The following is a 26,573-nucleotide window of genomic DNA, read 5'->3' as shown; positions in this document are numbered from 1 at the left end:
GCGGGTTTGGCCGGAGCTCGGCTACTCTCTGGAAGGGGTATAGGCACTATGGACCTCAGATGGATCCCTGTGTGATTTTCTGGAATTGGTGAGAACCTGGGCTCTTTTCCCACCTGGCTGAAGCAGGTGAAGCTGAGAGACTCTGACTCTCTCTTCAAGGTCCTCTCCTGTCTGGCCACCCTTCTGCGGAAGCAGGACCTGGAGGCCTGGGGCTATCCCGTGACCCTGCAGGTGTACCATGGGCTGCTGAGCTTCACGGTGCACCCGAAGCCCAAGGTGAGGCTGCTGGGACCCCAGAATAAGGGCGGGGGGGCAGCCATTCTAGTAAGTGGGCTGGGGCTGGTGTGTCTGAGTAAGGGGAGTAGGGGAGGTTGCCCTGAGGGCTGGGCTCTTGCCCCGAGGTTTACTTCTTGCCTCTGACGCCTTATTTGTTTAGTCCAAGAGGTGAGAGGCAACTCCTCGTCTTGCAGAAGGGGTGCTCACGGTCAGGCCCTCCTGAGTCCCTGCTGCCTCATTGGTCGGTGCCAAGTTTAGCTACAGTGGCAGGAAGGGGCAGAGTGGGGCTTCGGAGTCTCTCAGACCTCAGTTGGATACTGCATTCACTGCTCGTGCTATGACCTTGGGCAAGTTACTTAAGCTCTCCAAGCCTCGCTTTCCTAGCAGGAAAGTAGGGCTAGTAATACCAACCTCGCTGCACGGGTGTGGGGCGACTCAGTGTCCCTCACAGGCTGGCACCGTTCCTGGCTTAGAGCAGGTGCTCCGCGAATGCTGGTCAGCCACCCCATTTCCTCCTGAAATGTAGGGCAGGGAGCACGTAATAGCACACAGCAGCAGCAGTCCACAGTCATTTGGGGTGCTCAGCACGCATCCCCAGGTGGGGGAACTGCCTCCTTCCCTGTGTATTCACAAGGCCTTTCCTGCACTTTCTTCAGGTCTCTACTGCAGTGTCACTTCACTGGAGTGACACTGCCTGACTACTGTGTAAAAAGTAATAACCCTTGCTGGATTGTCTGCAAAGTACTTTTACCTTCTGGTGTACATGTGTTTGTTTTCTGCCTGCCAAGAAGAGTGTGAATTGTTTGCTCTGGTCACTGCCAGACTGCCAGCCCCGAGAACAGTGCCTGGCTTGGTGACACTTGGTATTGCGGGTGACTGACCCAACCCCTGGAGTAAAGAGGAGGACGCTGTAGCTCGGAGACCAAGTGATTGGCCTGCTCAAGGCCGTTTGGGGAGCTAGCGGGAGAGCAGGGCTCGGAGCCGAGCTTTGTCTCACTGCCCAGCTCAGGAGTGTGCACACAGGCAGGCCTGGGTACGGCATCGGCCGTGGGGGAGGCATGCCGTCGGTGCTGCCGGGCACATGCTGACCCGCGCCCGGCCCCCTCTCCTCGCCCCTCAGATCCGGAAGGCTGCCCAGCATGGCGTGTGCTCGGTCCTCAAGGGCAGTGAGTTCATGTTCGGTGAAAAAGCGCCTGCCCATCATCCTGCTTCCGTTTCCACCGCCAAGTTCTGCATCCAGGAGATTGAGAAGGCTGGAGGTGGGGAGCCAGGTCGCCGGCAGGGCGGGTGGGGGCCGAGGCCAGCCTGGGAGGATGGGGCTCACTGCAGAGGGTGGGCTGGAGGCTCAGCTCCCTCTTGTCTGCCAGGCTCCAAGGAGGCCACCACCGCGCTGCACATGCTGACGCTACTGAAGGACGTGCTGCCCTGCTTCCCGGAAGGCCTGGTGAAGAGCTGCAGCGAGACTCTCCTCAGGGTCATGACCTTGAGCCACGTGGTGAGCTCAGCCCGGGAGCTAGAGGAGCATGCTGGGGTGGCGGGCTGAACTTCAGACCCCAGGCCCCACGGTGCTGATGCTTGGGAATGTGCTGGTCTGGCCAGAAGCAGGGCCTGGGGTCTCCCCACCCCAACCCTGCTCTTGCCTACGACCAAGGACGCCGGCCATCCTTGGCGTCAGATAGACCAGGCTATCTTCAGGGTCGTGGTCCCTTTGGGAGCTGGCCTTGGGGATCAGGTCGGGGAAGGGGGCTGCCCTCAGTGCTCGAGCTCTGTTTCAGCCACAGTCATAGGTCTGTTTTCTTTTTTTTCTTTTTTTCTTTCTTCCTTTCTTTTTTTTTTTTTTTTGCTTATTTACTAACAAATCGGAACAGCAGCTTTAATACATAAAGTGACCCCCCTGCATTTCTGTCGTGCTAGCACAATTCTGTTGATCTTTGTATATCCTCTTGTAGTGTTTGTTCACTTGCGTATTTTAAAATATCTGTTATTTAAATAACATGATCATCGTTTAGAAGGAAAAACCCATTCAGAACAATTTGCTGTGTATCCTTTCAGACATTTTTTTTTTTGGATAAACAAACGTAGATAAAAACCTGTAAAAATACATCCATAGTTCTAGCCTGCCCACCACTTACAGCCTCCTTTTTATTGTGCATTCTGTTAAAAACATTTGGTTCATGTTCCTATTATCTTTGTTTAAATCATTTAAAAATTTTTCAGTAGCTGCCAAGCCTTCATAAAGTGACAGTCCTCTGAGTGTCCAGGTGTGGGGGGCTTGCTTGAGGTCAGGGGCCTGGGTCTCTCCCTAGCCCACCGGCTGGAGTCGGAGGTTGAGGAGCCCAGGGCAGCCATGGGCTCTGCGGCCCCCCACTAAACCTACATGTCCTCTCCAGTTGGTGACAGCCTGTGCCATGCAGGCCTTCCACAGCCTCTTCCACGCCAAGCCCAGCCTGGGCACCCTGTCAGCGGAGCTCAATGCCCAGATCATCACGGTGAGGCCTGATGGTGGAGGGGATGGCAGTGCTGGGGTGCAGGGGGCCTACAGAGTGAGCTTGAGTGGGCTGACTGGACTGACCCAGTGGAGGAGGCTAGTACAGAAGTAGACAGGAAGCAGGCCGCTAGGAGCCACCAGAGCCACATCAGTGTCCACAGGAGGTGGGGGCTCTGACTCTTCACTTAGTTAACTTAATAAACTTTCAGCATGGTCTCATGGTATAACGCATACCTTGAGCAGAGGCTCTCAAATTTAGGGATCCCTGGATGGATTTGGGGAAGGGGGGCATAAACATCCCCCAGATTGTTTGTAGAATGTGCGTCTGTGTGCCCATGTACATTTTTCCAGAGAAAGGCCTGTGGCTTTTGTGAGATGCAAAGGGTTGTGTGACCCAAGTTTTACTCAATTGCTTCTAGAGACTTTGACCCCATAGGAGCAGAATTGGAAGGGTTTCATGGAATAGGGAAAGACAGGACCTGGGAAGACCAAGGGGCCTGTGAGTTCCAGGGCCACATGTGCAGGCCTGTCACTGGGACATGCTGGTGTTTGGAGATGGGAAGGGGTCACTGTCATTAGGCCTCAGCGATGCACTTGCTCAGTCCCCTGCTTATTCCCTGTCCCACCTCTAGGCCTTATATGACTACGTTCCCAGTGAGAATGACTTACAACCCCTGCTGGCCTGGCTTAAGGTCATGGAGAAAGCCCACATCAACCTGGTCAGGTAGGTGTGGTAGAGGGGTGCCCCAGGCCCAGGGCTGTAGCCAGGCCACCAGCTCTGCGGTGCAGATGGGAGGGACGCGAGCCGGAAGCTGGAAATGGGTGGCAGTATCTCCTTGTCAAGTGTGCTGTAGGCCAGCTCTGGTTCTGAGGCACTGGGCAGGATAGCGTGGCCTGTGTCAGCCAGGGCTAGTGCTTTCCTGCCAGAGCAGTTACCAGTGAGCTGTAAGGAGCAGCAAGGTGGGCTAAGCGTACCACACTGGGGCCCTGGGGGTGGGGCCCGAGTTCCATCCTGATTCTTGTCACCCCCTGACTGAATCCTGTGTGGTTGGTTTCCTTCTCAGATGATCTCATGCACTTTTCTGTGGCTTCACCCCTCTCCCCACCTGGGTTAACAGTCCCCTCCTCTGGGGTTACAGTACTGCAAACCCAGTGTCTGCTCTGTGTCTGTGAGAACACTCACGTGTGAGCTTGGCCATTTCATAGTAGCCACTTGATAATTCCACTTTTCCAGAATAAGGCTGAGAAGAAAATACGTGTATCAGTTGATAAGTTGCGCTGTGCCTGGAATGAGGGTTTCTGAGGGCTCTGGGGCCCCACCATGCTGTGTCGGCCCTCCCGTCTGCTGAAGGGCTCCTGTCGGCCTGCTCTCTCCGGCCCCGTGCTGAGTGTTTTCCATCATGGTTCACCTCACTCATCATAGCCACCCCAGGAGGAAGGTCGTAGCCTTTGTCGTGAGCCAGAAACGGAGGCACCGTGAGGTAGCTGGTCATGCCGCTGCTAAGGAGCAAACGCAGGTCTCCAGCCCAGGTCTGCCGGGCCCACTTCCTTTTCCTGCACCATCCATCTTTTACCTGGAGGTGCCAGAAAATGGCAAAATAACCTTATTCTCCACTTCTCAGGAGACTTTTTTTTTTTTTTTAAGATTTTATTTATTTGAGAGAGTGGGGGAGGGGGAGAGGGAGAGGGAGAAGCAGACTCCCTGCTGAGCGTGGAGCCGGACTCCATCCCAGGACCCTGAGATCATGACCTGAGCCGAGGTCAGGCACTCAACTGACTGAGCCACCCAGGCGCCGCCTCCACTTCTCAGGATTAATCCTACCAGCAAGCCTCCCACAGTTGTGCCACGGTATACGTCCCACGGTTTGTTGTAATGCTATAGGTAACAGCGAAAAAACCTAGAAACCAAACACAACCTAAATGTGTCTGAGGAGAGGACTCGTCAGGGTACAGTGAGGTACCATGCAGCCGTTAGGAGTTACTGAAGTACAGGGGTACCTCCTGACACAGAGAGACCCCCAGCACGTATTGAGAAGGGCGTGGATGGTGTGACTCTCTGCGTACTCTGTACTCCGTGTGAGACTACCAGGGTGTGAATCCTGACTCCGCCCTCCCACTCGCGACGTGGCCTTGGGCAAGTTACTTTTCTGTGCCTCAGGTTCCCCACTTAAAATAAATTATTAGGTCATAGGACTTAATCTCAGTTGTCACAAGATGTAAATGAATGAATGCATGTTATATCAGTGCTTGGCATATGGAAAGTGTTACATAGACGTTAGCATACATTACTTTCTACATTTGTACGTGTGTAGCACCTTCTGGAAGAGTATTTGAGAAACTTAACCTTGATTTTCCTCCTGAAAGTACATCCGAAGGTCAGTCTGGGAGAAAAATGTTATGATAAAGAAAGTGTAGTCTTTATTTTGTATTCTGAAGACGTACTTGAATTTTTTTACCACATGTGGCTATTAACTTGAATGATAGCACTTTTTAAAATTGCCCACTAGAAGGGCCCTGTAGAACCCTGCAGATCACTGACTGTCGTTGGACCTGGGCCATGTGGGTCCCCAAGCCCCACGGAAGTCTTTTGTCTTCACAGACTGCAGCGGGACCTGGGGCTGGGCCACCTCCCTCGCTTCTTTGGAACTGCAACCACCTGCCTCCTTTCCCCGCACTCGCAGGTGGTGACAGCTGCCACTCAGAGCCTTCAGGTAGCCCAGCCCCGGCTTTGGGGGGGAAGCAGAGAGTACAGAGGGTTCTGCTGGCTGCCCTGTCTCTCATGGAGCTCGCCCTAGACCTCCAGCTGCATCTGGGGAGGAGGTTCTCAGAGTGGGGATCAGCTTCCTAGAAGTGTCCAAAAGCAGTCACTTTTGTTAGGAGGGCTGAGTGGTGCTGGGAGGCTGCTTTAGGCCCAGACAGCTGTGGTCTCTTTTTGTAGGAGATCCTGAAGGAATGTGTCGCTCCCCACATGGCCAGCATTGGCTCTGTGACCTCTTCAGCCTCCGGTCCTGCCCAGTATGTCTCCAAGATGTTCAGGTAAGAACTTAGCATCCATGTTAGGAGGGAATAAAGTGTACATTCTAGAAAGTTCCTTGTAATGACATGTGTTCCACTTGTCACTTACTGTGGGCACATGCGCAGTGCCAGAGCAGCTGCTATTGATTCGAGCACCGGCCACATTCCAGGTGCCTTCGTGTGGTGCTCATGAGTGTGGACTCAGCCAGTCATCTGGGGCAAGTTCTTCCATGTCCTCCATGTCTAAATACCCCAGGGTCCTCATCAGTTGAAGGTGATTGATGGAGGTGAGGATTAAATGAGGGAGTGTGTGTAAAGTTCTCTGAACTGTATCCGGCACGTAGTAAAACACTCAGTGAGTAAAAACTACTAGTAGTCTTTGTGGTTTTAGGAGATATGTACTGACCCCCACTTTACAGATGGGCAAGCTGAGGTCACCCAACTAGGAAGTGGTGGCCTGACAGCACAGCCCACTCTTGTTCACGTGCTGTGCTGCCCTCCACACCCGCAAGAGCAGCCATTCACAGACGTGGGCACTGACCATCCTCGCCCTCCCTGCAGCCAGCGAGGAGCCTTGGGGCACCACAGACACCGGAGTGGTCCCAGGAAAGGAGCTAGGATCTGTGGTGTGTCCTCTGGGTCTCTGTGCTGGGCTCCAAGGTGTGGTGCTTTGGGTTCTGCTCCTTGTGAGGAAGTGGGCCTGTCACCTGTGGATGCATCTATGATGAAGTTTCAGGAAAACTCAGAAACAGCGCCACCCCCACCTCTAGCTCACCCATTTCCGCACATTCACCCCTATTGGCCATTCTTGCCTCAAATCTCCAGGAGGCTAGGAGGTAGAGCCAGCCTGGTGCCGCTCTCCCCACTTGACCCAGACCACCTCCTCTACCCTGGCATCGCATCTTGGGTCAGATCGGGAAAGCATGAGACGGTGACCAAGCATGGGCTTTGGAGGCCCAGTATGGCCACTAGCACAGTGACCCTGGCAGGTTATTTCATCTCTCTGGGTCTCAGTGTCCCAATCTGAAGATGGAAGAAACACTGTATCTCAGAGTTTTCTTTAAGCAGTAGGATTACATAAATGAAACTCAGCACAGGGGCTGCATCAAAAATGCTAGTTCTCCCCCTTGGCCTTTCCTGGGGCTCCATGCTTACTGGCCAGCTGGTGGTCTGTAGCCCATGGTGGCAGCCATTGACTTCCTGACTGCGGCCCAGGTGAGCATGAGCTTGGCCCTGACTGTCTGTTCCCGTGGCAGGGCAGTGGAGGAAGGCCTGACGTACAAATTCCACGCGGCGTGGAGCTGCGTGTTGCAGCTGCTGTGTGTCTTCTTCCAGGCATGTGGGAAGCAGGCCCATCCTGTGATGAAGAAGGTGAGCTGCAGAGCTGCTGGGGCCAGGGCAGGAGGTGGCTATTGGGCTGTTGGACTGTGGGCTCCTGGAGTGGTCACATGTCTGTTACTTCTGCACTTTACCCCAGGTTACACCCCCAATGGCACCCACAGCAGGTGTCCAGCACTGTGTCTCCGGGAAGGTGTCTGAGCCAACATGGGAGAAACAAAAAGAGGGGTGGGACCTCCGCTGGCGCCTCGGCCAGTAACTGCTCACTAGTCCTGGCTGGAGTGGATGGCTTTGAATAGGAAACCACTGTGACTCTCCCTCACCTCTACCCCTATCTTTTGTTTTTAATTCTCTGAATTTCTTGTAACAAGGGATTATAGTGTTGTAAGCAGCCTTAGGTCCCAGGGGGATTACTGCAGCCCAGAGTCAACCATTTAAGGATCAGCTGGGGAGGGAGGCTCCAGACCCCTCATCAGCAGCTCCCGGCCTCATGGGGCCTTCACTGACTCCCACCGTTGTTGGTGGGAAGAAAGGAGCCACCCTGGGACAGCAACGGCTTCCTCAAGAAGCCTGGCCCCCAATAGGTTAGATTGATGAACTTGGCTTCCTGCAAATGAGGCCCTGGGGGCGGTTTGGGGGGCTGTGGTGGGCCAGAGGGCACAGCTCTGTCTTGGGGGGCTTCCACTCCTCAGCGTCTACTGATTGGATAATTGTCACATGTGGGTGTGTCTTTTCCCTTTGCCAGAGTTTCCCATTTTTCAAGACAAACTGGAAATGTATGTTTGTATACGAAATCTGATTTTTCCATTACTAATAAATACAGAATTTTTTTAGTTCTCAGGGTATTGGGGAGGGGTGAGACTTCTCAGTGGGTTAAATTTGGCTATTGGTTTGTGATCTCTGGCCTAGAGCTTAACGTGGGCCTGTGCTCTTGAACTGACCCTCTTGGAGACTTTGGCCCAGATTCAGCTGTGGGCGCCTGCTCTGTGAGCACACCCTGATGGACCATCTCGTGTCTCTTTGCTCCAGTGCCTCCAGTCCCTGTGTGACCTGCGCCTCTCCCCCCATTTCCCTCACACAGCAGCGCTGGATCAGGCAGTGGGGGCCGCGGTGGCCAGCATGGGCCCTGAGGTGGTTTTAGAGGCTGTGCCTTTGGAAATTGATGGCTCTGAGTAAGTGCGACTCGGGCTGGCTTTCTTATGAGCCCCGGGGGAGCCAGCGGCTTGTTCTCCTTTAGCAAGGTGTTCGCCCTTTGCAGTGAAGTCTCTGTGTGTTGCCTGGGGGTCAGCGGGAGAGGCCACAGCAGGGCCGGAACTGCTCCTCGGCTTGGCGGGCCTTGTGCTGCTGGGTATGCTGCCCTCACCGGGCCCTCCCTGCCTCCTCCCAGGGAGAATCTGGATTTCCCACGGAGCTGGCTGCTGCCTGTCATCCGGGACCACGTCCGGGAAACGCGACTTGGTTTCTTCACCACCTATTTCTTACCCCTGGCTACCACCCTGAAGAGCAAAGGTATGGGCCCCGCCTTAGTCCTGGAGCCTTGGCTAGAAGGGGTCAGGAAGGGCTCCTAGGACATTGGGCAGAGTTCCTCTGCAGGCAGGTGGCCAGCCAGTACTTGAGGGCCTTCCTCAGGGAGGCTGTCCCTCACTTTGCTTAGAGGCACCGCCAGTCAGGCCAGCAATGGCCTCCTCTCTTACTGAGGAGATAATTAGACAAGTACGCAACAACTTATATGTATGCAGAGCCCTTCCTAGTAAAAATCTGACACAACCTACGTGTTCCTCGGTAGAGTTCTGCTGAATTTAGTTACGATAAAGCCCCACCGTTGAGAGAGGGAAGCCTTACGTGGGAACGGGCATATTTAGGAGATGGCGAATTGGACGGATTAGAGTCAGATCTCAGCAGAGCCACACCACAGTTGGGTGACTTTGGCGGGGGGTCGATGCACTTCTCTGGGCGCGCTCTTCCTCTGGACTCAGAGCGCTAATCGTCGTGCAAGCGCTGAATGCAGTAGGCACGCGCGCACAACCTACCGCTTAGCCACCTTATTGTCGGGTAAAACCAGGTTTCGGAATGGTATGTGTATAGTACAGTCCTGTTTATATTTTTAAAAATGTGTGTGTGTTTAAAGAAATGTAAAGGAGTCAAAAGAGGTCGTGGCTGTCCCTAGGGGAGTAAGATTACGAGGAGACATCCACTGCGTGTTTTATGTAGATCTTTTACATTTTTTTAGAATGAACAAGTACTATGTTTCAATTTGTGGGGAGGGAGAAATCACCCACATTCCTGTCCTCATTATTGGGCTTTGGGTTTGGTAAAAATGAGGCCCACTGGCCTGAAGGGTGCCCGGGGTCCCACCGTGTCCTTGTGTCACATGCAGCAATGGATCTGGCGCAGGCGGGCAGGACGGTGGAGTCCAAGATCTACGATACGCTCCAGTGGCAGGTAGGGGATCAGCTGGGGGGATGTGGGTTGGATGGCCCAGGGGCCTGAATTGCTGGGCATCACTCTTCTTGACCATCCCCCCTCCCCAGATCTGGACCCTCCTGCCTGGGTTCTGCACGAGGCCCACGGACGTGGCCGCCTCCTTCAAAGGGCTGGCGCGGACACTGGGCACAGCCATCAGTGAGCGCCCGGACCTGAGGGTCACCGTGTGCCAGGCCCTGCGCACCCTCATCACCAAGGGCTGCGAGGCGGGTATGTGTGGGCTCTGGGGCTGGAGGCGAGGAGGGGGATGGTTGCGATGGCCCAGGTCTCCTGGCCTGCCGTGCCACGCTGCCTGAGCCATAGCTATTGCTTTGCAAGGACCTGGGGCTTCTGCTGGGGACCCTAAGGAGTTAGTAGGACACTGAAAGCTGCCCCTTTTCTCTTTTTACTCCCACTGTGCTGACAGCAGCTGGGTGTTGCCCAGTCCGTGTTAAGAGCTGTATCATGTGGCTGGCTCTTGGCTGACCCACAGGACAGAGCCATGGAGGAGCATAGAGCATGGGGGCACCTCTTATCCCAGAGAAGCCCCAAATCCATGGGCTCCAGGTCCTGTCATGAGTCCTCCAAAAGGATGCCTCTGGGCTTCAGCGCTAACAGCCTTTGAGGTGGGGTTGACTCCTACCCCTTTTATGCAAACTTTGGTCCTTCTGCCAGAGGCTGACCGTGTGGAGGTGAGCCGTTTTGCCAAGAACTTCCTGCCAATCCTCTTCAACCTCTATGGTCAGCCTGTTGCAGCCGGAGACACTCCAGCCCCTCGCCGGGCAGTGCTGGAAACTGTCAAAACTTACCTGACCATTACAGACCCTCAGGTGAGCCAGTGGAGGGGAGGGAGGAATGCTGTCGGGGGAGTGTCGGGATATGTGTGTTGGAAAGGCCCCACTCTCCAGGGCTCACTTGGGCTCTGCCACCTGGGGGACAGGGCGCCAGATACCAGCAGCACCTGGGTCGCGAGGCTTCTAAAGGAGGTGTGTGTGGGGAGGGGTGTAGTTCTGTGATCCGCTCCTGCTCCGTGTTTCTTTCTTCACCAACTCCCTCCTTTTCATCCCCTTGGGGCTACCAGTTGGTGAACAGCTTCCTGGAAAAAGCCAGTGAGAAGGTTCTGGACTCCACTAGCTCTGACTTCACCAGGTAAAATGCCCCGCTTGAGCTGGGGCGGCCCAGGGAGCCGGAGGTTGTGTTGAGCAGAAACCCTGTGGCTTCTCTCTGGCATTATTTAGGAAAGTCTTGAGATATTGAATGTCCCAGCTCTGTGGTGAAGCCTGACTGGCTCCTTCTTCCTGGAGAGGCATTAGAGCCTGCTAGGAAGGAGGTGGACCCTGGCGATGCACTGCCCAGGTTCAAATCCCAGCGCCACTAGTTACAAGATACTTGACCTTGGACAAGTTACTTACGTGCTCCGTGCCGTCTTTGTCCTCATCTGTGAAAATGGGCACGAGTATAGACCTGCAGTAGGGTTATAGTGAGGACCGAGGGCTTGAACGCTCAGAAAGCCCTGGAACCACACCTGGTTCCTTATGGCTGCACTGGGTGCAAGCTGTGATTCTTGTTCACAGGCTCCTTCAGGGCCCCTGGCCCTCCTCACCCCGACTTCTCCCACTCTGTGCCCGGTAGATAGAAGGCACTGAGTCTATGCCCTTCTCTAGCCCCTCTAAGCCCGTCCTTGGTCTCCCGCCCTGAGCAGACTCTCTGTGTTGGACCTGGTTGTGGCCTTGGCGCCTCACGCGGATGAAGCTGCCATCAGCAGGCTGTACTTCACCATCCGGCCCTACCTAGAGGTGAGCTGTGCAGGCTGGAGTCCCACGTGACCACACCTGGGGAAAGGGGACTCCTTGGAAGGGCGGGACCGGTCTTCATGTCTGGACTATTTGGGTGGACACAGAAGTCCAGGTTGGAGCCACCTAACCTCAGGAGAGTTGTCCTAGGGGGAGTAACAGAGCTCCTTTGCGATGGCAAGGAGTTAGGCAAAGAAGGGGAGAGGGGAGTGGTCCAGCTAGAAAGGGGAGCGGGCACACGGGCCCTGGTGCGTGCCAGGCACTGGAGTTCGCACTGCTGGATGAACGTTACTTGAGGCCAGTGAGTGGAATGGAGTGGACGCTGGGGTGGCTTCTCTCCCTGCAGCATCCCCTGCCCAGCACAACATTAGCCTCCCCACCCATGCTCTGCCGGCCCTCTCAGATCTCGTGAGCTCCAGAGGCAGGCCCTGGTCCCGAGTTCCCCCGATGCTCGTCACAGTTAATGTTGGCTGTTCTGTGACTGTTGTTGGACAGTGGTAGTGGGGGGGGTGGGTGGATGGATGGGGGACCCCGGAGTCCCCTTCCTCACCCACCCCTGCCCACCATGCACCCTCCCAGAGCAAGGCCCACGGAGTACAGAAGAAGGCCTACCGGGTGCTGGAGGAGGTGTGCGCCAGCCCCCAGGGCCCCGGGGCCCGCTTCGTGCAGAACCACCTGGACGACCTGAAGGCGACCCTGCTGGACTCGCTGCGGAGCACTTCCTCGCCTGCCAAGAGGGTGAGGCCTGTAAGGCAGCCGCGCGCTGCCCACAGGAGGATGGGCCGCACCGGGGGGAGCACCCACGAGACAGGAGACTTGAAGGGCACTGGTGGCACTGAGGAGGCCTGACTGTCCTTCCCCCCTGCCCTGCAGCCCCGTTTGAAGTGCCTCATACATATCGTGAAGAAGCTGTCAGCTGAGCATGAGGAGTTCATCACTGCCCTCGTCCCGGAGGTGAGGGGTGCAGGAGGGGGCTGTGTGTGTTTCTTGAAGGGTTCCTTGGAGTATGGCTTCTGAGGACGTGTCAGGCTCAGGGGAGAGCAGCATGGGGGTCAGGGGTGCCTCGGTTCTCTGCCTGGGAGCATGGGTGCCCCTGTCTGCCCCCTCGTGCCTCAGGCCACCACCCAGTCCTGCGGTGGCCAGCTCCGGAGCACGTGTTCAAAGGTTGTTTGGGCAGGTGATCCTGTGTACCAAGGAGGTGTCGGTGGGTGCTCGGAAGAACGCTTTTGCCCTGCTGGTGGAGATGGGCCATGCTTTCCTTCGGTTTGGCCCAAACCAAGAAGGTGAGGTGTGGGTGACACGGGGCTGGGGTAGACGCTCTGCTCACCGGCCTTAGGGAGGCACCCCTCCAAACCACTGGCCAAAGAGAAAAGGTGGGGAGAGCTGCCTGGCTTTGGAGGTGGGCAGGCTGCTCCTCTCTGGCCGGAATCCCCTTCCCTGGGCGGCCCGAGGTGCAGCATGCAGAGCGGCTCTGCCCTCGTGTGACTGTCCTCGTCTCACCCTCCCAGAGGCACTGCAACGTTACCTCGTCCTGCTCTACCCTGGCCTCGTGGGAGCTGTGACCATGGTCAGCTGCAGCATCCTGGCCCTGACCCACCTCCTGTTTGAGTTTAAAGGTGAATGGTGCTTCCTCAAAGGCCTGGGGAGCCATCAGGGTAGGAAAATGCCCAGAAGGTCATAACAAGGTCATCATCAGAACAGGGTAGCTACCACCTACCTTCCTCGAGGGAGGAGAAAGAGCCAAAACCAAGCCTGGCTGCCTCTTGTCCCATCTGCTGCCCGTGTCATCTTTCCTGCCCACCTGCAGCTGCCTTGTGTCCCACTGTCAGAGTGGATCAGAGGAGGTCAGGTCCTGTGCCCAGATGTTAGTCCTGCTTCTGCCTCTTACCAACCATGGGAGACCTTGGGCAAGTTTATGGACCTCTTAGAACCTCAATTTCTTATCTCTAACACGGGGGAGAAAAACAGGACTTGCTCACAGGTTGGCTGTATTCTGTGGGGAGTGACTAGGACTGTGCTGGGCACACAGAAGTGCCCCAAATGTTAGTCCCGGCTGATGTAACCTGACAGGGATCTTGGGTTCGGATGGGGCCCCGGCCGTCTCTGACAGTGGCCCTCTGGTCCCCCCCAGGTCTCATGGGGACCAGCACAATAGAGCAGCTGCTGGAGAACGTGTGCTTGCTCTTGGCTTCCCGCACCCGCGACGTGGTCAAGTCAGCACTGGGCTTCATCAAGGTGGCAGTGGTCGTCATGGATGTGGCGCACCTGGCCAAGCACGCGCCGCTGGTGGTAAGTGCCCCCCTTCCCCTCGGTGGGCGGCAGCCTGGCCTCTAGCCTGCCGGCATGGACGCAGTGAGCCTTGAGGCCAGCAAGTTCCAGACGTGTTTAGCTGCTCACTGTCTCGTGGAACAGGTCCCGCAGGAGCCCTGGAAGGGACCGGTCGGGTAACGCATACCCGGTGGGAGTGAGGAAGGGGCATGGTGCCAGGCCGCCTCTTGTGAGCCTCCCCCTCCACGGAAGCAAGGGCCCTGCAGGCCAAACGCCAGTAGGCAGGGCCACCTTGTTTTACAGATGGAGAAACAGAGACCAGAGAGTTTCCCAGGTCATAGTGCTAGAGAGAGTGGCCTTGGGACCAGAATGTAAAGCTCAGAACTGACTCTCAGGCTCTCCCCTGGTGGGCCCTTTTTTAACCCCCGCTTGCATTTTGACCTTCTGGGTTCGAGGAAGCTCCTCTGGACAGCCCCGCTGGCTGCAGAAGGGCCCGCAGAGCCTCCAGGGTTGGGTCCTGGCCCCTCAGCTGGACCGAGGGTGTGCCACCGGCTGGGTCTGTCCGGCTACTACCTCCACTGCCTCAGTGTTGCCCTTCCATCTGGGCAGGGTCCCATCAGACTTCCAGGTCCCTCTTGCCTCTCGTCTTCATATCTGGCCTTGGATCAAGGCAAGGAAGGGCAGGTGGGTGTCAAGGTAGCCTGCTTCCTCACTGGGGACCAGAGATGAGAAGGGCTAGAGCAGTAGTCTGTCATGTGCCGAGAATTTATAAAAGCCTTTCAAAGGATCGTTGGGGCCCTGTCTGGAGACACTGCAGAGAGTGAGATCCGCCACCCGATCATGGGTCCCAGCCAAACCCAATGAAGGTGTGCGAATAGTCCAGCCCAAGATGAATGTGGGGTGGTGGAAGGGATGTGTGGAACCCAGAGGAGCCTGGCAGTGTTGGGGCACAGTGTGGGCCATGGCATCAGAGAGACCTGGGCTGACTGCTGCCCCTGGCCGTGGAACAGCCACTTAACTCTCTGTGCCTCAGTTTCCTCATCTGTAAACGAGGGTCATGATTGATCTGCCTCATGGGGTGGTTCTGAGGATTCAGTGAGGTAACGCAGGTGAGATGCCAGACGCTGTCGAGACTAAAGCTGTAATCTCGGAAGGGTGGTCGTATTGTCACAAAGGAGGCTTTAGGGGGATGGTGGAGGTCTGCCCACGTCTCGGAAACACAGTTGGACCAAGGGGTGGGCCAGGAACAGGGTTTCTGCTGACCCTCACCCCTTCGCTGTGTGCCTGGTCTGCATTGCTATGAGAGGGCAGACGGGGTGGAGGGCGCCCCTGAACCCTCGCTGCTCTGCCCTGCAGATGGAAGCTATCGGGAAGCTTTCAGACGACATGCGGCGGCACTTCCGCATGAAGCTTCGGAACCTGTTCACCAAGTTCATCCGCAAGTTCGGGTCTGTGCACCGGACCGAGGGGGAGTTGAGGGGCTTCCAGTCCCCGCATGGAGTCTGCAGAGAGGGTGTGGGCTGGGGGGGCGGGGCCCCCTGTGGCTGGAAGGGCTCTGGCCGAACCCTCCTACTTGCGGAGAGCGCTCTCTGGCCCGCGCGCCCCACCAGCCCCTCGTCGCCCCGCAGGTTTGAGCTGGTGAAGGGGCTGCTGCCTGAGGAGTACCACAGAGTCCTGGTAAACATTCGGAAAGCCGAGGCCCGCGCCAGGAGGCACCGTGCTCTGAGCCAGGCTGCCATGGACGAGGAGCAGCAGGAGGAGGACGAGGAGCCTGCCCAGGGCAAAGGCGACAGGTAAGACCCGTAGTGGCGTCCTGGGGACCTGGTCTCCCTCAGCCTGCGACCCGCCCAGGTCATGCGCAGCTGCCCGCGCCTCTCCTGGGAACACCCTGACGTGCCGCTTCTCTGTCCTTAGCATCGAGGAGATTTTGGCCGACTCGGAGGAGGACGAGGAGGAGGAGGAAAGGAGCCAGGCCAAGGAGCGCCGGAGGCTGGCCCGACAGAGGGGCCAGGCGTGGCTGAAGGAGGGGGGCGGGGATGAGCCCCTCAACTTCCTGGACCCTAAGGTGGCCCAGCGGGTCCTAGGTAAGCAAGAAGCAGGCTGCACGTGAGCCCGGAAAACAGGCTTGCCTTGGTGCCAAGTTCGGGGGTCAGGGGTGACGTCCACAGAGGCCAGTGGGCACCCCTCGCCACCACACGCACACATCATTGAGCTGCTGGCGCCCGTCTTGTTGGTTAGGATGAGGCCGTGGGTGGGTTAGGGCTGACCTGGCACCTCCTCACTGCCCGACTCTGCCACGCCAGCCACACAGCCCGGGCCCGGCCGGGGCAGGAAGGACCACGGCTTCAAGGTGAGCGCCGATGGCCGCCTCATCATCCGGGAGGAGGAGGAGGACGATGCTGCCACAGCGAAGACGGAGGAAGAGGAAGGCACGAAAGGTGGGACCATCGTCCGTTCTACGGACACAGCTCTGGCCCGGGCAGGGCTGCACTCGCTTGTTCGTTCATTCACTCCTTGTTCAGTGCCCGCTTGCTGGGGAGCGTGGGTAACAACAGATAGAAGGAGCTTGGAGCTAAGGCAACTTCCTCAAACTTTTTGAGTTCTCAAACTTTTTTGACCACATTAAGAAACCTTTCTACTGCAAGCTAGCCATTTATACAATACATATATAATTCAAACAGAACTTGCAAAACGCCCAACTTCCTCTTAAGCACGCGTGATGCACTTTGTCGGCCTCTATTCTGTTCTGCTGCTTTTCTTCTCCCCCTTCTCCCGTTTTTTTCTTTTCTCTTCTTCCTTTTTTTGGGGGGGGGAGGTGGCTTTTTTGTTTTTGGGGGGTTTTTGTTTTTTGTTTACATTTTGTTAATGTAAACTTGGCTGAAGCCTGGAAGCTCACTCAGAGGTAGAAAGTCCCAGGCTCAGAGACCCTGCCCTGTACCCAACTGCGTGGTCTCCCGTTGTCTGGGAGCCATTCTGGTGGGAAGTCTCAGTCCTGCGGAGTCTTTCCTGCTCCCCCTCCCCTGTGTCATCCGTTGGATCAGAAAGCATGTCTTCTAACATTTATGTGCCTTCCTCTGTTTTTTTTTTGTTCCCACTGCCATGATCCCTGAGCCCTTGACTCACTGCAGCCTCCTAACCAGTGTTCTCACAGTGCCCCCTGCACCCAACTTACCTATTGTGTGACTGGGGACAGTTACTAATCTGTCTGTGCCTTAATTTCCTCACTCCAAAATGGGCATCATACCAGTACCTACTTCAGATGGTTGTAGACGAAGTGGGTACCAGAACAGCTGTGTCTGTGTTTGGTGGAAGGGTGACCACACTTGTTCCCCATCCAGTCCCGCCACTGTCCCCTCTCACCGCTATGTTCCAGTCTCCTTGCTCCCTTCTCCTCCGGCCTCCCGCTTCTTTAAGATCCAGCCTGAGTGCTTTTCTGTGGCCTGTGCATGGCCCTCAGCCTCTGGCCTCATCCCCCAGCGCACCTGGCAAGCCTGGGTACCAGCCCAGCATGGGGCACATCGTCCCAGGTTGTCTTGTGGCGTTATTTGCTTGTTGATTGACTTCACTTGAATGTGTCTCCTGCCCAAGCCGGTCAGTTTCATACTTTTAAGCTGATAGCTTTTTTAAAAAAATGGTGGGAGGGGCGCCTGGGTGGCACAGCAGTTAAGCGTCTGCCTTCGGCTCAGGGCGTGATCCCGGCGTTATGGGTTCGAGCCCCACATTCAGGCTCCTCTGCTATGAGCCTGCTTCTCTCTCCCACTCCCCCTGCTTGTGTTCCCTCTCTCGCTAGCTGTCTCTCTCTCTGTCAAATAAACAAATAAAATCTTTAAAAAAAAAAAAAAAATGGTGGGAAAGTACATGTAATATAAAACTTCCCACGTGAACCATTTTTGAGCATACAACGGACTGGTGTTCAGTACGTTCACATTGTCTTACAACCAATCTCCACAACCCTTTTCATCCACAAAACTGGCACTCAGTGCCCGTTCAACAGCAGCTGCTCCTGGACCCCCCGCCCCGACAGTTACCATTCCAGACTCTGTCTCTAATCGTTTGAATCTGAGTACGAATCTAGGTGCCTCATGTAAGTGGAATGATGCGCTGTCTGTCTGTCCGTGACCCATGTATTTCACTCAGCATGGTGTCTGCAAGGTTCACCTGTGCTGTAGCGTGTGGCAGAATTCCCTTTGTCTGCGCAAACCCGTGGCTTATTTTGATTGAGGTGTTTGAGTTGTGGAAGGCCCTCACGTAGTCTGCATATTAACCCTTTATCTCTTGTGTGATTTGAAAGTACATTCTCTCATCCATTCACTAGAGTGCTTTTTCAGTCTGTTGTGTCTGTGTCACACACAAGTTCTACAATTTTGTGATAGTTTTGTCTGTTTTTATTTTGGTTGCCTGTGTATTTTCTTGGTCCATACTTCTTTGGCTCATTCCCTCACAGCGCTCAGCTCATAGAGGGCAAAAAAAAAAATTCTCAAGTAGGAAAACAAGGCTGTCTTCCTGACAAAGCGGAACATCTGTGAGGCTGGCATGTGCCTGACTCCCCAGGAAACCCAGGGTTTTCTTAAGGTCTCAGAATAAGCTGTGTCTATCTTGGAAGTGGGATCACCACTTCCTTGAGGGGCCTTCATCCCTGGGGCCTGGGATGGTAGAGATAAAGGGGCATTTGGTGTTCAGGGGTCTGTCTCCCCCAGAAGGACACAGGTTTTCTGGGGCCGGAGTTGCCAGCTCTGTCAGCCTGATGAGCCAGGAAGAGGCAGGATGAAGTGTGTGTGCGGGCCTTGGGCAGACGGGGGTGCTCCCTGCATGCTCACAGGCCTCTCTTCCTTTTGGTTCCAGGGGAAGATGAAGAGATGGCTGACGTGATGGAAGACATGGGTGTCAGGAGTGTGAGTACTTCCTCTGCCGGGGGCTGTGCCCTTAGCTTCTCAGCCATCTTGCCCTAATTCCCCCGCTCCCACCGGCCGCACACAGACCCACCCTCCCTGCTTCCCGAATGCCCAGGAGAGCCTTGCAGGGATGCGTAGGGGGCAGTCCGGAGGCTGTAACGGGTGACTGCTCTGGGGGGCATGGGAGGGGCTCTGAAGCGCCCGATGCTTCCGTGTTAGCTGAGCTTTCCAGCTGAAGGAGGAAAGGCAAAGCCCTTCTTCTCTCCACCAAGAGCACATGCTATGCGAGCTGCAAGGCAGCAGCTGGCCTGTGTGTTCCAAGGGGCAGGTTCCTGCATGGGCCAGGGGCAGCCACCACTGAGAAGTGCAAAGGGCCCCACACGTCACCTCACCTAATCCTCATGGGTGATGGGGACTCTTATCATCCCCATCTCCAGAGGCGGCTTACAGAATGTAAGTAGCCTGCCCAAGGTCACAGGGGTTGTTAGGTGCAGAACAGGGATTTGAACCCTGGCCTTCCAGTCTCCTGAGCCCAAGAATTTAACCCGATTGGTACCTCCCAGGATGGAGTACAGCCTCTCACCTGCCCCACCTGCACCAGCAAGGGTGATGTGGGCCCAACCCCTCCTGTCCCTCCCAAGCCCAGTGAACAGCACTTCTGGGGCGTTTTGGAACGGTGTCTTTCCTCTGTTCTCTCAGACTATAGCCAGCCCATCCAGCCTTCTTGGGTGTCCCTTTTGGGGGACAGCTGCCTAAGCAGGGAATACTGTATTAGTAGTGAAGATGCAGGTCCTGGGGTCCCATTCCAATTTCAGCCTGACCTTTCAAACTCCGTTCCTCACCTGTAAATCTTGTAGAATTATTGGGCTGGCTTGATGAGATTGGACATGTCAAGCGCTTGAGTATAGTATCTGGTGATCTTTTCCCCGAATTACTGCTTTCGTTACTATCATATTCACAAATGCCCTATCTCTGGCCAAATGTTCATCTTCCCTCCAGGGCCCAAGGAGTGACCTTGTTATCAGAGTATTGCACCCATGCAGAATTCCATTTGGAGATCTGGGTGAAAATCAGACATAAAAGATCAGAGAGTTACGGGGTCATAGGGTAGCTGAGGGTCTGAGAGACCCCTGATGCAGGAGGCCCTCTCTGAACTGAAGCATGAGCTTAGGTTAAGATGCCTGGATAGGCACTGGGAACCCTGGAACAGGAGTTCTGTGTGAAGCAGCCAGATGAGTACGCAGTCAGGGCCTTGGCTGGGACCTTGCTTCTGTGCTGTCTAGCTGTGTGATCTTGGACAGTTCCTTACCCTCTCTGAGCCTTGGTGTTCTCATCTGTAAGTGGGGGGTGGAGTGCTTGGCAGAGAACCTTTCCCGCTAACACAGGCTCTTGCTTTTACTGTGAACATTAATGAGGATGATTGTATACCTTTGTGAATGACCTTTGCTCACCACTTTATAGAAGAAACACCAGAAGCTCAAGCATCAGAAGGAGGCTGACGACGAGGAGCTGGAGATGCCTCCTCGATACCAAGGTGAGGCCTCCACACTTCTCTCTTGGGACGCTGTGTTCCCCACCCCCCACATTAGACAGGGGAGTTGCAGGCAGAGCCATGAGTTTGCATGGCCCCATTGCAGTCAGTCAGACCGACAAAGATTGCCTGATATGTCACCCAAGACTGGGCTGGGGCTGAGAGTGTCGGGGCCTGGGGGTCAGGAGATCTATGCATGGAACCTCCAGTCCTTCCAGGGAGCCCCTGAGCCCCATCTCTATCCCACCCACCTAGGCCTTCCATGAGGCTTGCAACACACCCCTTTTCCTGGGAGGTGTCTGCCTCTCTTGTCCAGCCCTGAGTCAGGCTGGGTTTGGGGAGACCACCTTAGCCTGATTGGAGGGTGGCAGCTGGGAGGGTCTGGATTGGGCCCGCCCAGGGGGTTCCCCTACACATTTGTCTCTGGTCCCCTAAGTTGATCCTTTCCCCAGAGCAGCTGCTAGAGCTCCAACGTGGCTGCCCACGGCCAGGGGAGGTCTCTGACTCACCTCTGCCTCCTTCCCCCGAGGGCAGCCCCTGGCTTCGAGTCCCCACAGCAGAGCCCCTGCTGTGCATCTGGAGGGACAGGGGGTTCTGTAGAGAGTCCCCAGTCCCAGGAGCAGGTGTGTGCTTGGAGCCTTACAGCATCCTAACCCAGCCAGAGAGCCTCATGGCTTCTCCCTCTGTGGCCTCACAGGCCAGCGCGCAGTTCACCTCTGCTCTGAGGTGGTGCGGTGCGGAGCCGGACGGTGTGGAGGCGTCCCGGGGTCAGGACTGCTTGCTCTTAGCCATGAAGCTAACTTGGCCCAGTCCTGCTGCCTCTCTGAGCTTCTAGTTTCTCACCTGTGAAAGAAGTGGGGTTCCTGCGGATCTTCTCAGAGAGTCCTCCCGAGTCGTCGTTGTAGGACTCCATCCATGAGTGAAAATCCAGACTGGAAATGATAAGGGACCTCAGAAGCACCTGGGTTTCTGTGCCCACAGTTCTCTAGTCTGTACGGTGGGACGAGAGCTGCGTTTCTGTCTGTGTTGGTGTGAAGCCCGAATGCGCTAAAGCCCCAAGTACCTCATTTTACAGACGAGGTTACAAGCGCCAGAATTCAGAGACTTGCTGAGGTTACAGCCGATCATGGTTCAGCAGGGAGTTGAATCTGGGTCTGTGTAACCTCAAAGCCTGTGTTCTTTCTCCTAGAACAAACAGGGCACATTGAGCTGTGGACCCTGGGGGGTGGTTCATATTAGTGGAGAAGGTGTATGTTCTCAGAGGTTGCTGATCGGTCTCTGCACCTTCAGGGCCGCCTGAGGAGACCACTGGTCTAAACCGTCAGCCACTGGACAGTCCCTTCTCGAGGAAGGTCTTTGTCCTTGCTTGCTGGGGGACAGAACCGGTTGCTGGCCTTAATTTGTCTGCTCCCCGGCAGCTCTGCAAAGAGAAGGTACCCACTGCCTTCTCCTGGGAGGAAGCTGCCCTGCCTTTGCCTGATCCGTGGCCTCTGTGTTCCCCCTCTAGCTGGAGGCTCTGGCATCCATCGTCCTGTGGCCAAGAAGGCCACGCCTGGGGCTGAATACAAAGCCAAGGTAAGAGGCATGGGTAGGGACAGAACCCCTGGGAAAGGACGAGGGCAGCTGTGCCCATCACCCTTCTGGAGAGGCACCCTTGTGGAGCCAGACTCAGGCCACACCGAGGGGCCCACCGGGGACTTGTTAGCATCTAAAGTCCATGCCTTTGTTGGGTGGCATTCCAGGGGTACAGGAGCCCTTTGGTACCTGCCACCAAGGCGCAGAATGAAGGGGAGGACATGGGCCCTGTTAAGTCAGGAGCAGGGAGGAAGGGCAGCCCTGTACTCCTAGCTGATTCTGTTTCTCCGGCTGAGCAGAAAGCAAAGGGTGACGTGAAGAAGAAAGGTCGGCTCGACCCCTATGCCTACATCCCTCTCAACAGAACCAAGCTCAACCGCAGGTACGTGCTGGGCCGTGCAGGGTCGGGCTGGCATGGTAAGCATGGGGATGGGGAGCTCAGAACTCCAAACAGGGGAGGGTCTCCTTCTCAGTAAACTCACAACTTAATGGCTCAAGTGTTTCCCGGTTTTTTATTTTCACTTTTTAATGTACGTCTTCACATCGTTGGTACGCACATGTGGTGTTGACTTGAACTGCTCTTCCAAGCAGGGGAGCGCCTGGTCTACCCAGATCACATGCTGCCCACTCTCAGGCAGCACCCTGTCCCCCTTTTCCTCCTAATGCTGGGGGAGCCGTCTTTAAACATTATGGTGAGGGGGGCCTCCTGTCTTCAGGGAGACGTGACCTTTCTGTTCCTTTCCCTACAGGAAGAAGGTGAAGCTGCAGGGACAGTTTAAAGGCCTGGTGAAAGCTGCCCAGCGGGGATCCCAGGTGGGACACAAACTCCGCAGAAAGGATCGTCGGCCCTGAACCCCAGGGCCCCCAGAGCTGCTCTGTGATCCAGCCTGAGGTCCCTCTGCAGCTCCCAAGCTGCTTTGACATCAGCTCCAGATGCTCGAGGTTCTGGCACAGCCTGGACTCAGAATGACTTGTTGGACAGGGCTTGGCTTTCAGAGAGGCACCCAGGATTTTGGAAGCTCCAAACTGGAATCTTGTTCAGAGATGTCCCTAGGGCCTAGAGATGGGAATGGCCCCCCCCTGCCTCCAAGTAGGCCAGTGAGGCCACTGTGCTTTCTGCCCAGGGTGGCCATGTGTACCAGAGCAGTTTCCATTTCTTCCAGCCGCTTGCAGCCATGTGGCACTTAGCGTGACTGTGGTCTGGGTGTGTAAGATGTGCTGTGACCAGATGTAGAATAAACATGCACCACCATGCATTATCCCTAGAAACACTGTGTCTATCACCTGCCCCTCCAGGGCCAAGAACCGCTTCCAGCTATTGGCAACAGTAGCTTGACCGCTTCTTGGCCAGTCCCGGCATCTGGTCTAAGGCATTACATGTAGCCCTGGGTCAGGCCTTAGAACTTGCCCAGGGACGCCCACCTGTGTCAGGAGATGTCCCTGGCTTCACTTTACAGCCCCAGTCAGAAGGTGACATTTGTGAATGCTCTGGGGCTGGTCTGTAGCGCGGCTGAGAGTGGCTTAGAGCTACGGCACTGGCTGCCCCAGGCTGCCCTGTGCACAACTTTCTCCCAGCGGCCTTGTTCGCTGATTCACTGAAGTGTTTACTGAGCCCCCCTGAGCACCGAGCGGAGCTGGATCACCTGCCTCCCTGATCGTCATGTCCTGTTTTTCCCGCCAGGTGGATGGTTGTGCAAAGAGCAGCATGATTCTCACTGTCAAGCTTTGTTGGTCTGGAGCGGAGGGAGTAGTGCTGACCTCCCACTGCCCCTGAGGTCACTTTATTGGCCAGGGGACCCCTGTGTGTGCTTTCCCAACAGGCGTCAAGAAGCAAGGAACCCCAGGGCTATTCCCAGCAAGAGGACTTGTACCCTGGCATTTGATCCATAGCTTTACTCATGTCAAATTCTCCCCCCCCGCCCCCCACACACATACTCAATAGTTTCCATTCTAGTTTCATGCCCTCGGCTCTGATAATGCTCCCAGGAAGCCCTGTGCACAGTTCTGTTCGTCCTCTAAGGGAGCTCCTGTCTTGATTTGATCCATTGACCCCTAAATGAGGGCATTTCCTCTTAGTGATTTGGGGGCTAGGAAGTGGAGAGGAACCACACTTCACCCAGAGGTGGCACTCTTTACATGCCTGTTCACAGAAAGTCTGGGCTTGGAGAGCAAGGAAGGTGGTTTCAAGAGGTGGCTATTAGAGATTTGCAGAGGTGGTTTAACTGAGACCCCCCTGTAGTTACACTTTGGGACAAATTAGGCCTATCGCAGCCCTTTCCTATTTCCTTTCTCGGGAAATTAGCCATATACAGTAGGACGCTCCGTAAGAGTAGGAATGGGGATGAGCCAATCGCCCAATGTTGATGTCTTGTATGAAAAGTTTGAAGCCAACTTGCTTACTATACCGTGCTTCTCAAGGACCTTCGTTTTCTTTCAAAGGTGGGGCTGGAGCAGGTGACTACAAAGCTTGGTGTTGCTGATATGCTGAATTCCAGATTCTTGTGGAAGTAGACTTCAGATGCAAATTATCTTAAAGTAGAGGCAAGCATTAATCTGCCCCAGAAACTTAAGGTGCTTGAAACATTTGTTGTGAAAGTCAGTGCTGCTTTTGTTCCAATTGGGGGGTGAAGGGGAATTGGGGGTACTTAACACAAGGCTTATTGGGTTTCCGGACAACTAGAAAAGCTGAGGGCCTCCGCCAAGACCCAGAACTACTACTTTAAGTTTGTTACGCTTTTTGCGAAGTCTGAATCAGACTTCTTCTGGCTTTTCTGGGGTCCCTCCTCTATTCCTTCTCAGAAGTGGAAGGCAGAACACAGCCTGCCTGACTGCACCCAAACAGCAACCCTTGTGTTGGCCAAGGAGGCGTGCGGCCACGGGGTTTACAGAGGCAGTCCGTTCGTATCCCCCCATCCTGACGCCTGTGGACACAGGCGTGTCTGGTTAAACCGACCTCAGCCCCTTCTGGGAAATGCAGCTTCTCGGAACGGTGGCAGCAGGCCTGGCAGGGGCTGCCGTCTTGGGTCCGCTGTTGTCTTTGCACACCTGCCCCAGTCCGCATGCTTCATCGTGTTTCCTGTACTATTTGCAACATGTGAGAAAGTCACGTGCGATGATCAGGTGGTCTCTGTTTTCATTCTTCTTCGTGCTTGCTTATGTTTTGTCATAGGGTAACTTAGGAAATTAGAATGTATTCTCTATTTCACTGTAAAAGTTATAAAGATTCACAGAACATTTGGAAAAAATAGAAGAGTAAAAGCAGGAGCTAGAAAATCCTTCCACCAGATTCTCACTGTGAATCCTAGTACAGTTGACCCTGGAGCAACACAGATTTGAAATGCACAGGTCCACTTAGACATGGATTTTTAAAAAATATTTATTTTTTGAGAGAGAGAAGGAGAGAGCACGAGTGGGGGGAGGGGCAGAGGGAGACAGAATCTTCAAGCAGACTCACCGCCTATTGCAGAGCTTGATCTCACAACCCATGAGGTCATGACCCCAGCCGAAACCAAGAGTCAGATGCTTAACTGACTGCCACCCAGGTGCCCGGATTGTTTTTGATAAATACAGCACAGTACTATATATGTGCTTTCTCTTCCTTATGATGTTTTTTTTTTTTTAAGATTTATTTATTTATTTATTTGAGAGAGAGAGCACAGGCGGGGGAGGGCCAGAGGGAGAAGCAGACTCTCCACTGAGCAGCGAGCTAGACGCAGGGCTCAAACCCAGGACCCCGAGATCACAACCCGAGCCGAAGGCAGACACTTAGCCAACTGAGCCCCCCAGGTGCCCCTTCCTTACGATGTTCTTACTAGCATTTTCTTTAGCTTGCTTTATTGTAATACAGTGTATAACACTGGCAGTATTGTATGTGTTATTCAACTGTGTTATCAGTAAGTCACTGGTCAACGGTAGGCTGTTAGTAGTTAAGTTTTGAAGGAGTCAAAAATTGTGTGTGGATTTTGGACTGAACAGGGGTTAGTACCCCTAACCCTCATATTCTTTGAGGATCAGCTGTATCGACTATATATTTCATTCCTGTTTTTTAATACATGAGGGTTTTTTGATACAAAAATAGAGTTTTTAAAATGCAAGTTTAGTTGCACTTGACTATCACGAACTTTTTACTCTACCGGTATAAGCACCCGATAAACATTGTTTTCAGTGGCCCAGTTTAAACGTCTTCCCAGTGGACGTAGGTCAGTTTGTTTACAAAGAATCTTTAAGCCCAGAAGTATGTTGCTCCTTGACATATACAGGAGTGTAGGGCCATCACTCGATGCTGGATCATGTGCAAAGCAGTATTTAGAAAGTGACATGATGACTGCTCTTTGTTCTATTTTTGCTTTACAGTATTTTGAATAGATAGAGAAGCGTACTTCAGAAAATAAGCCTGATTTGGGGCACGGTAAGCTGGCTTGCCATTTCCAGAAATCATGCTGAACTGTAGCTTCTGCCATTAGAACCATTTACCACGCTGTCAGAGAGGCTGGCCAAGTTGTCCAGGACCAGGGCTGCAGTAGCGGAAGGTGTTCTCCCGTTCCCGGTCCCACTGATTGGTCGTGGAAGTGCCTAGAACAGGATTTTGAGGCTGTGGTCGATAATGGGTAAAAACTGATGAAGAATGTGGGGGTGGGGAGGGCTTCTGGGTGGCTCTGTCAGTTAAACTTAAAAATATGTGGGTGGGGAGTATGGTGGCACACTCAGGCTGGGCTGAGGTCTGGGTATCAGCTTTATAAGTCTATACTCAGTTGATCGTGTTCAGAGAGGAGTAAAGAGACTCTCAAGAGGCCTAGTGAAAATGATGGTTTATTAATTTGTAATGAGAAATCTAACTGCCAAGGGGCCTGAGACTGGTGTCATGGCGACTGCTCGGCACACGCTCCCCCGCACAGGAAGTCAGAATCAGGCTTTCGTGAGCACGGAACAGGGCC

General features: G+C 54.7%; 1 protein-coding gene across 1 annotated transcript in view; it reads left to right on the top strand.

Annotated features, from left to right (window-relative positions):
• The window catches only part of RRP12 (ribosomal RNA processing 12 homolog), a 28,183-nt gene extending 5,275 nt beyond the window's left edge, over nt 1–22,908 (top strand). Inside the window, exons 6-34 of the mRNA XM_002916986.4 lie at nt 160–276; nt 1,397–1,535; nt 1,644–1,771; nt 2,667–2,765; nt 3,397–3,488; nt 5,364–5,475; nt 5,703–5,800; nt 7,036–7,150; nt 8,147–8,289; nt 8,505–8,626; nt 9,495–9,559; nt 9,649–9,811; nt 10,256–10,410; nt 10,662–10,729; nt 11,283–11,376; nt 11,953–12,111; nt 12,247–12,327; nt 12,551–12,656; nt 12,882–12,989; nt 13,505–13,662; nt 14,998–15,089; nt 15,270–15,434; nt 15,556–15,725; nt 15,945–16,079; nt 18,484–18,533; nt 19,995–20,067; nt 21,572–21,639; nt 21,939–22,021; nt 22,389–22,908. Coding sequence (XP_002917032.1) covers nt 160–276; nt 1,397–1,535; nt 1,644–1,771; nt 2,667–2,765; nt 3,397–3,488; nt 5,364–5,475; nt 5,703–5,800; nt 7,036–7,150; nt 8,147–8,289; nt 8,505–8,626; nt 9,495–9,559; nt 9,649–9,811; nt 10,256–10,410; nt 10,662–10,729; nt 11,283–11,376; nt 11,953–12,111; nt 12,247–12,327; nt 12,551–12,656; nt 12,882–12,989; nt 13,505–13,662; nt 14,998–15,089; nt 15,270–15,434; nt 15,556–15,725; nt 15,945–16,079; nt 18,484–18,533; nt 19,995–20,067; nt 21,572–21,639; nt 21,939–22,021; nt 22,389–22,491 — 3,261 coding nt within the window. The 3' untranslated portion in view covers nt 22,492–22,908. The remainder of the gene's footprint in view (nt 1–159; nt 277–1,396; nt 1,536–1,643; nt 1,772–2,666; nt 2,766–3,396; nt 3,489–5,363; nt 5,476–5,702; nt 5,801–7,035; nt 7,151–8,146; nt 8,290–8,504; nt 8,627–9,494; nt 9,560–9,648; nt 9,812–10,255; nt 10,411–10,661; nt 10,730–11,282; nt 11,377–11,952; nt 12,112–12,246; nt 12,328–12,550; nt 12,657–12,881; nt 12,990–13,504; nt 13,663–14,997; nt 15,090–15,269; nt 15,435–15,555; nt 15,726–15,944; nt 16,080–18,483; nt 18,534–19,994; nt 20,068–21,571; nt 21,640–21,938; nt 22,022–22,388) is intronic.
• The last annotated feature ends 3,665 nt before the right edge of the window (nt 22,909–26,573 follow it).

The sequence above is a fragment of the Ailuropoda melanoleuca genome, chromosome 6 (assembly GCF_002007445.2).
Source record: "Ailuropoda melanoleuca isolate Jingjing chromosome 6, ASM200744v2, whole genome shotgun sequence".
Classification (NCBI taxonomy): Eukaryota; Metazoa; Chordata; class Mammalia; order Carnivora; family Ursidae; genus Ailuropoda; species Ailuropoda melanoleuca.
This window is presented reverse-complemented; position numbering and strand designations above follow the sequence as displayed.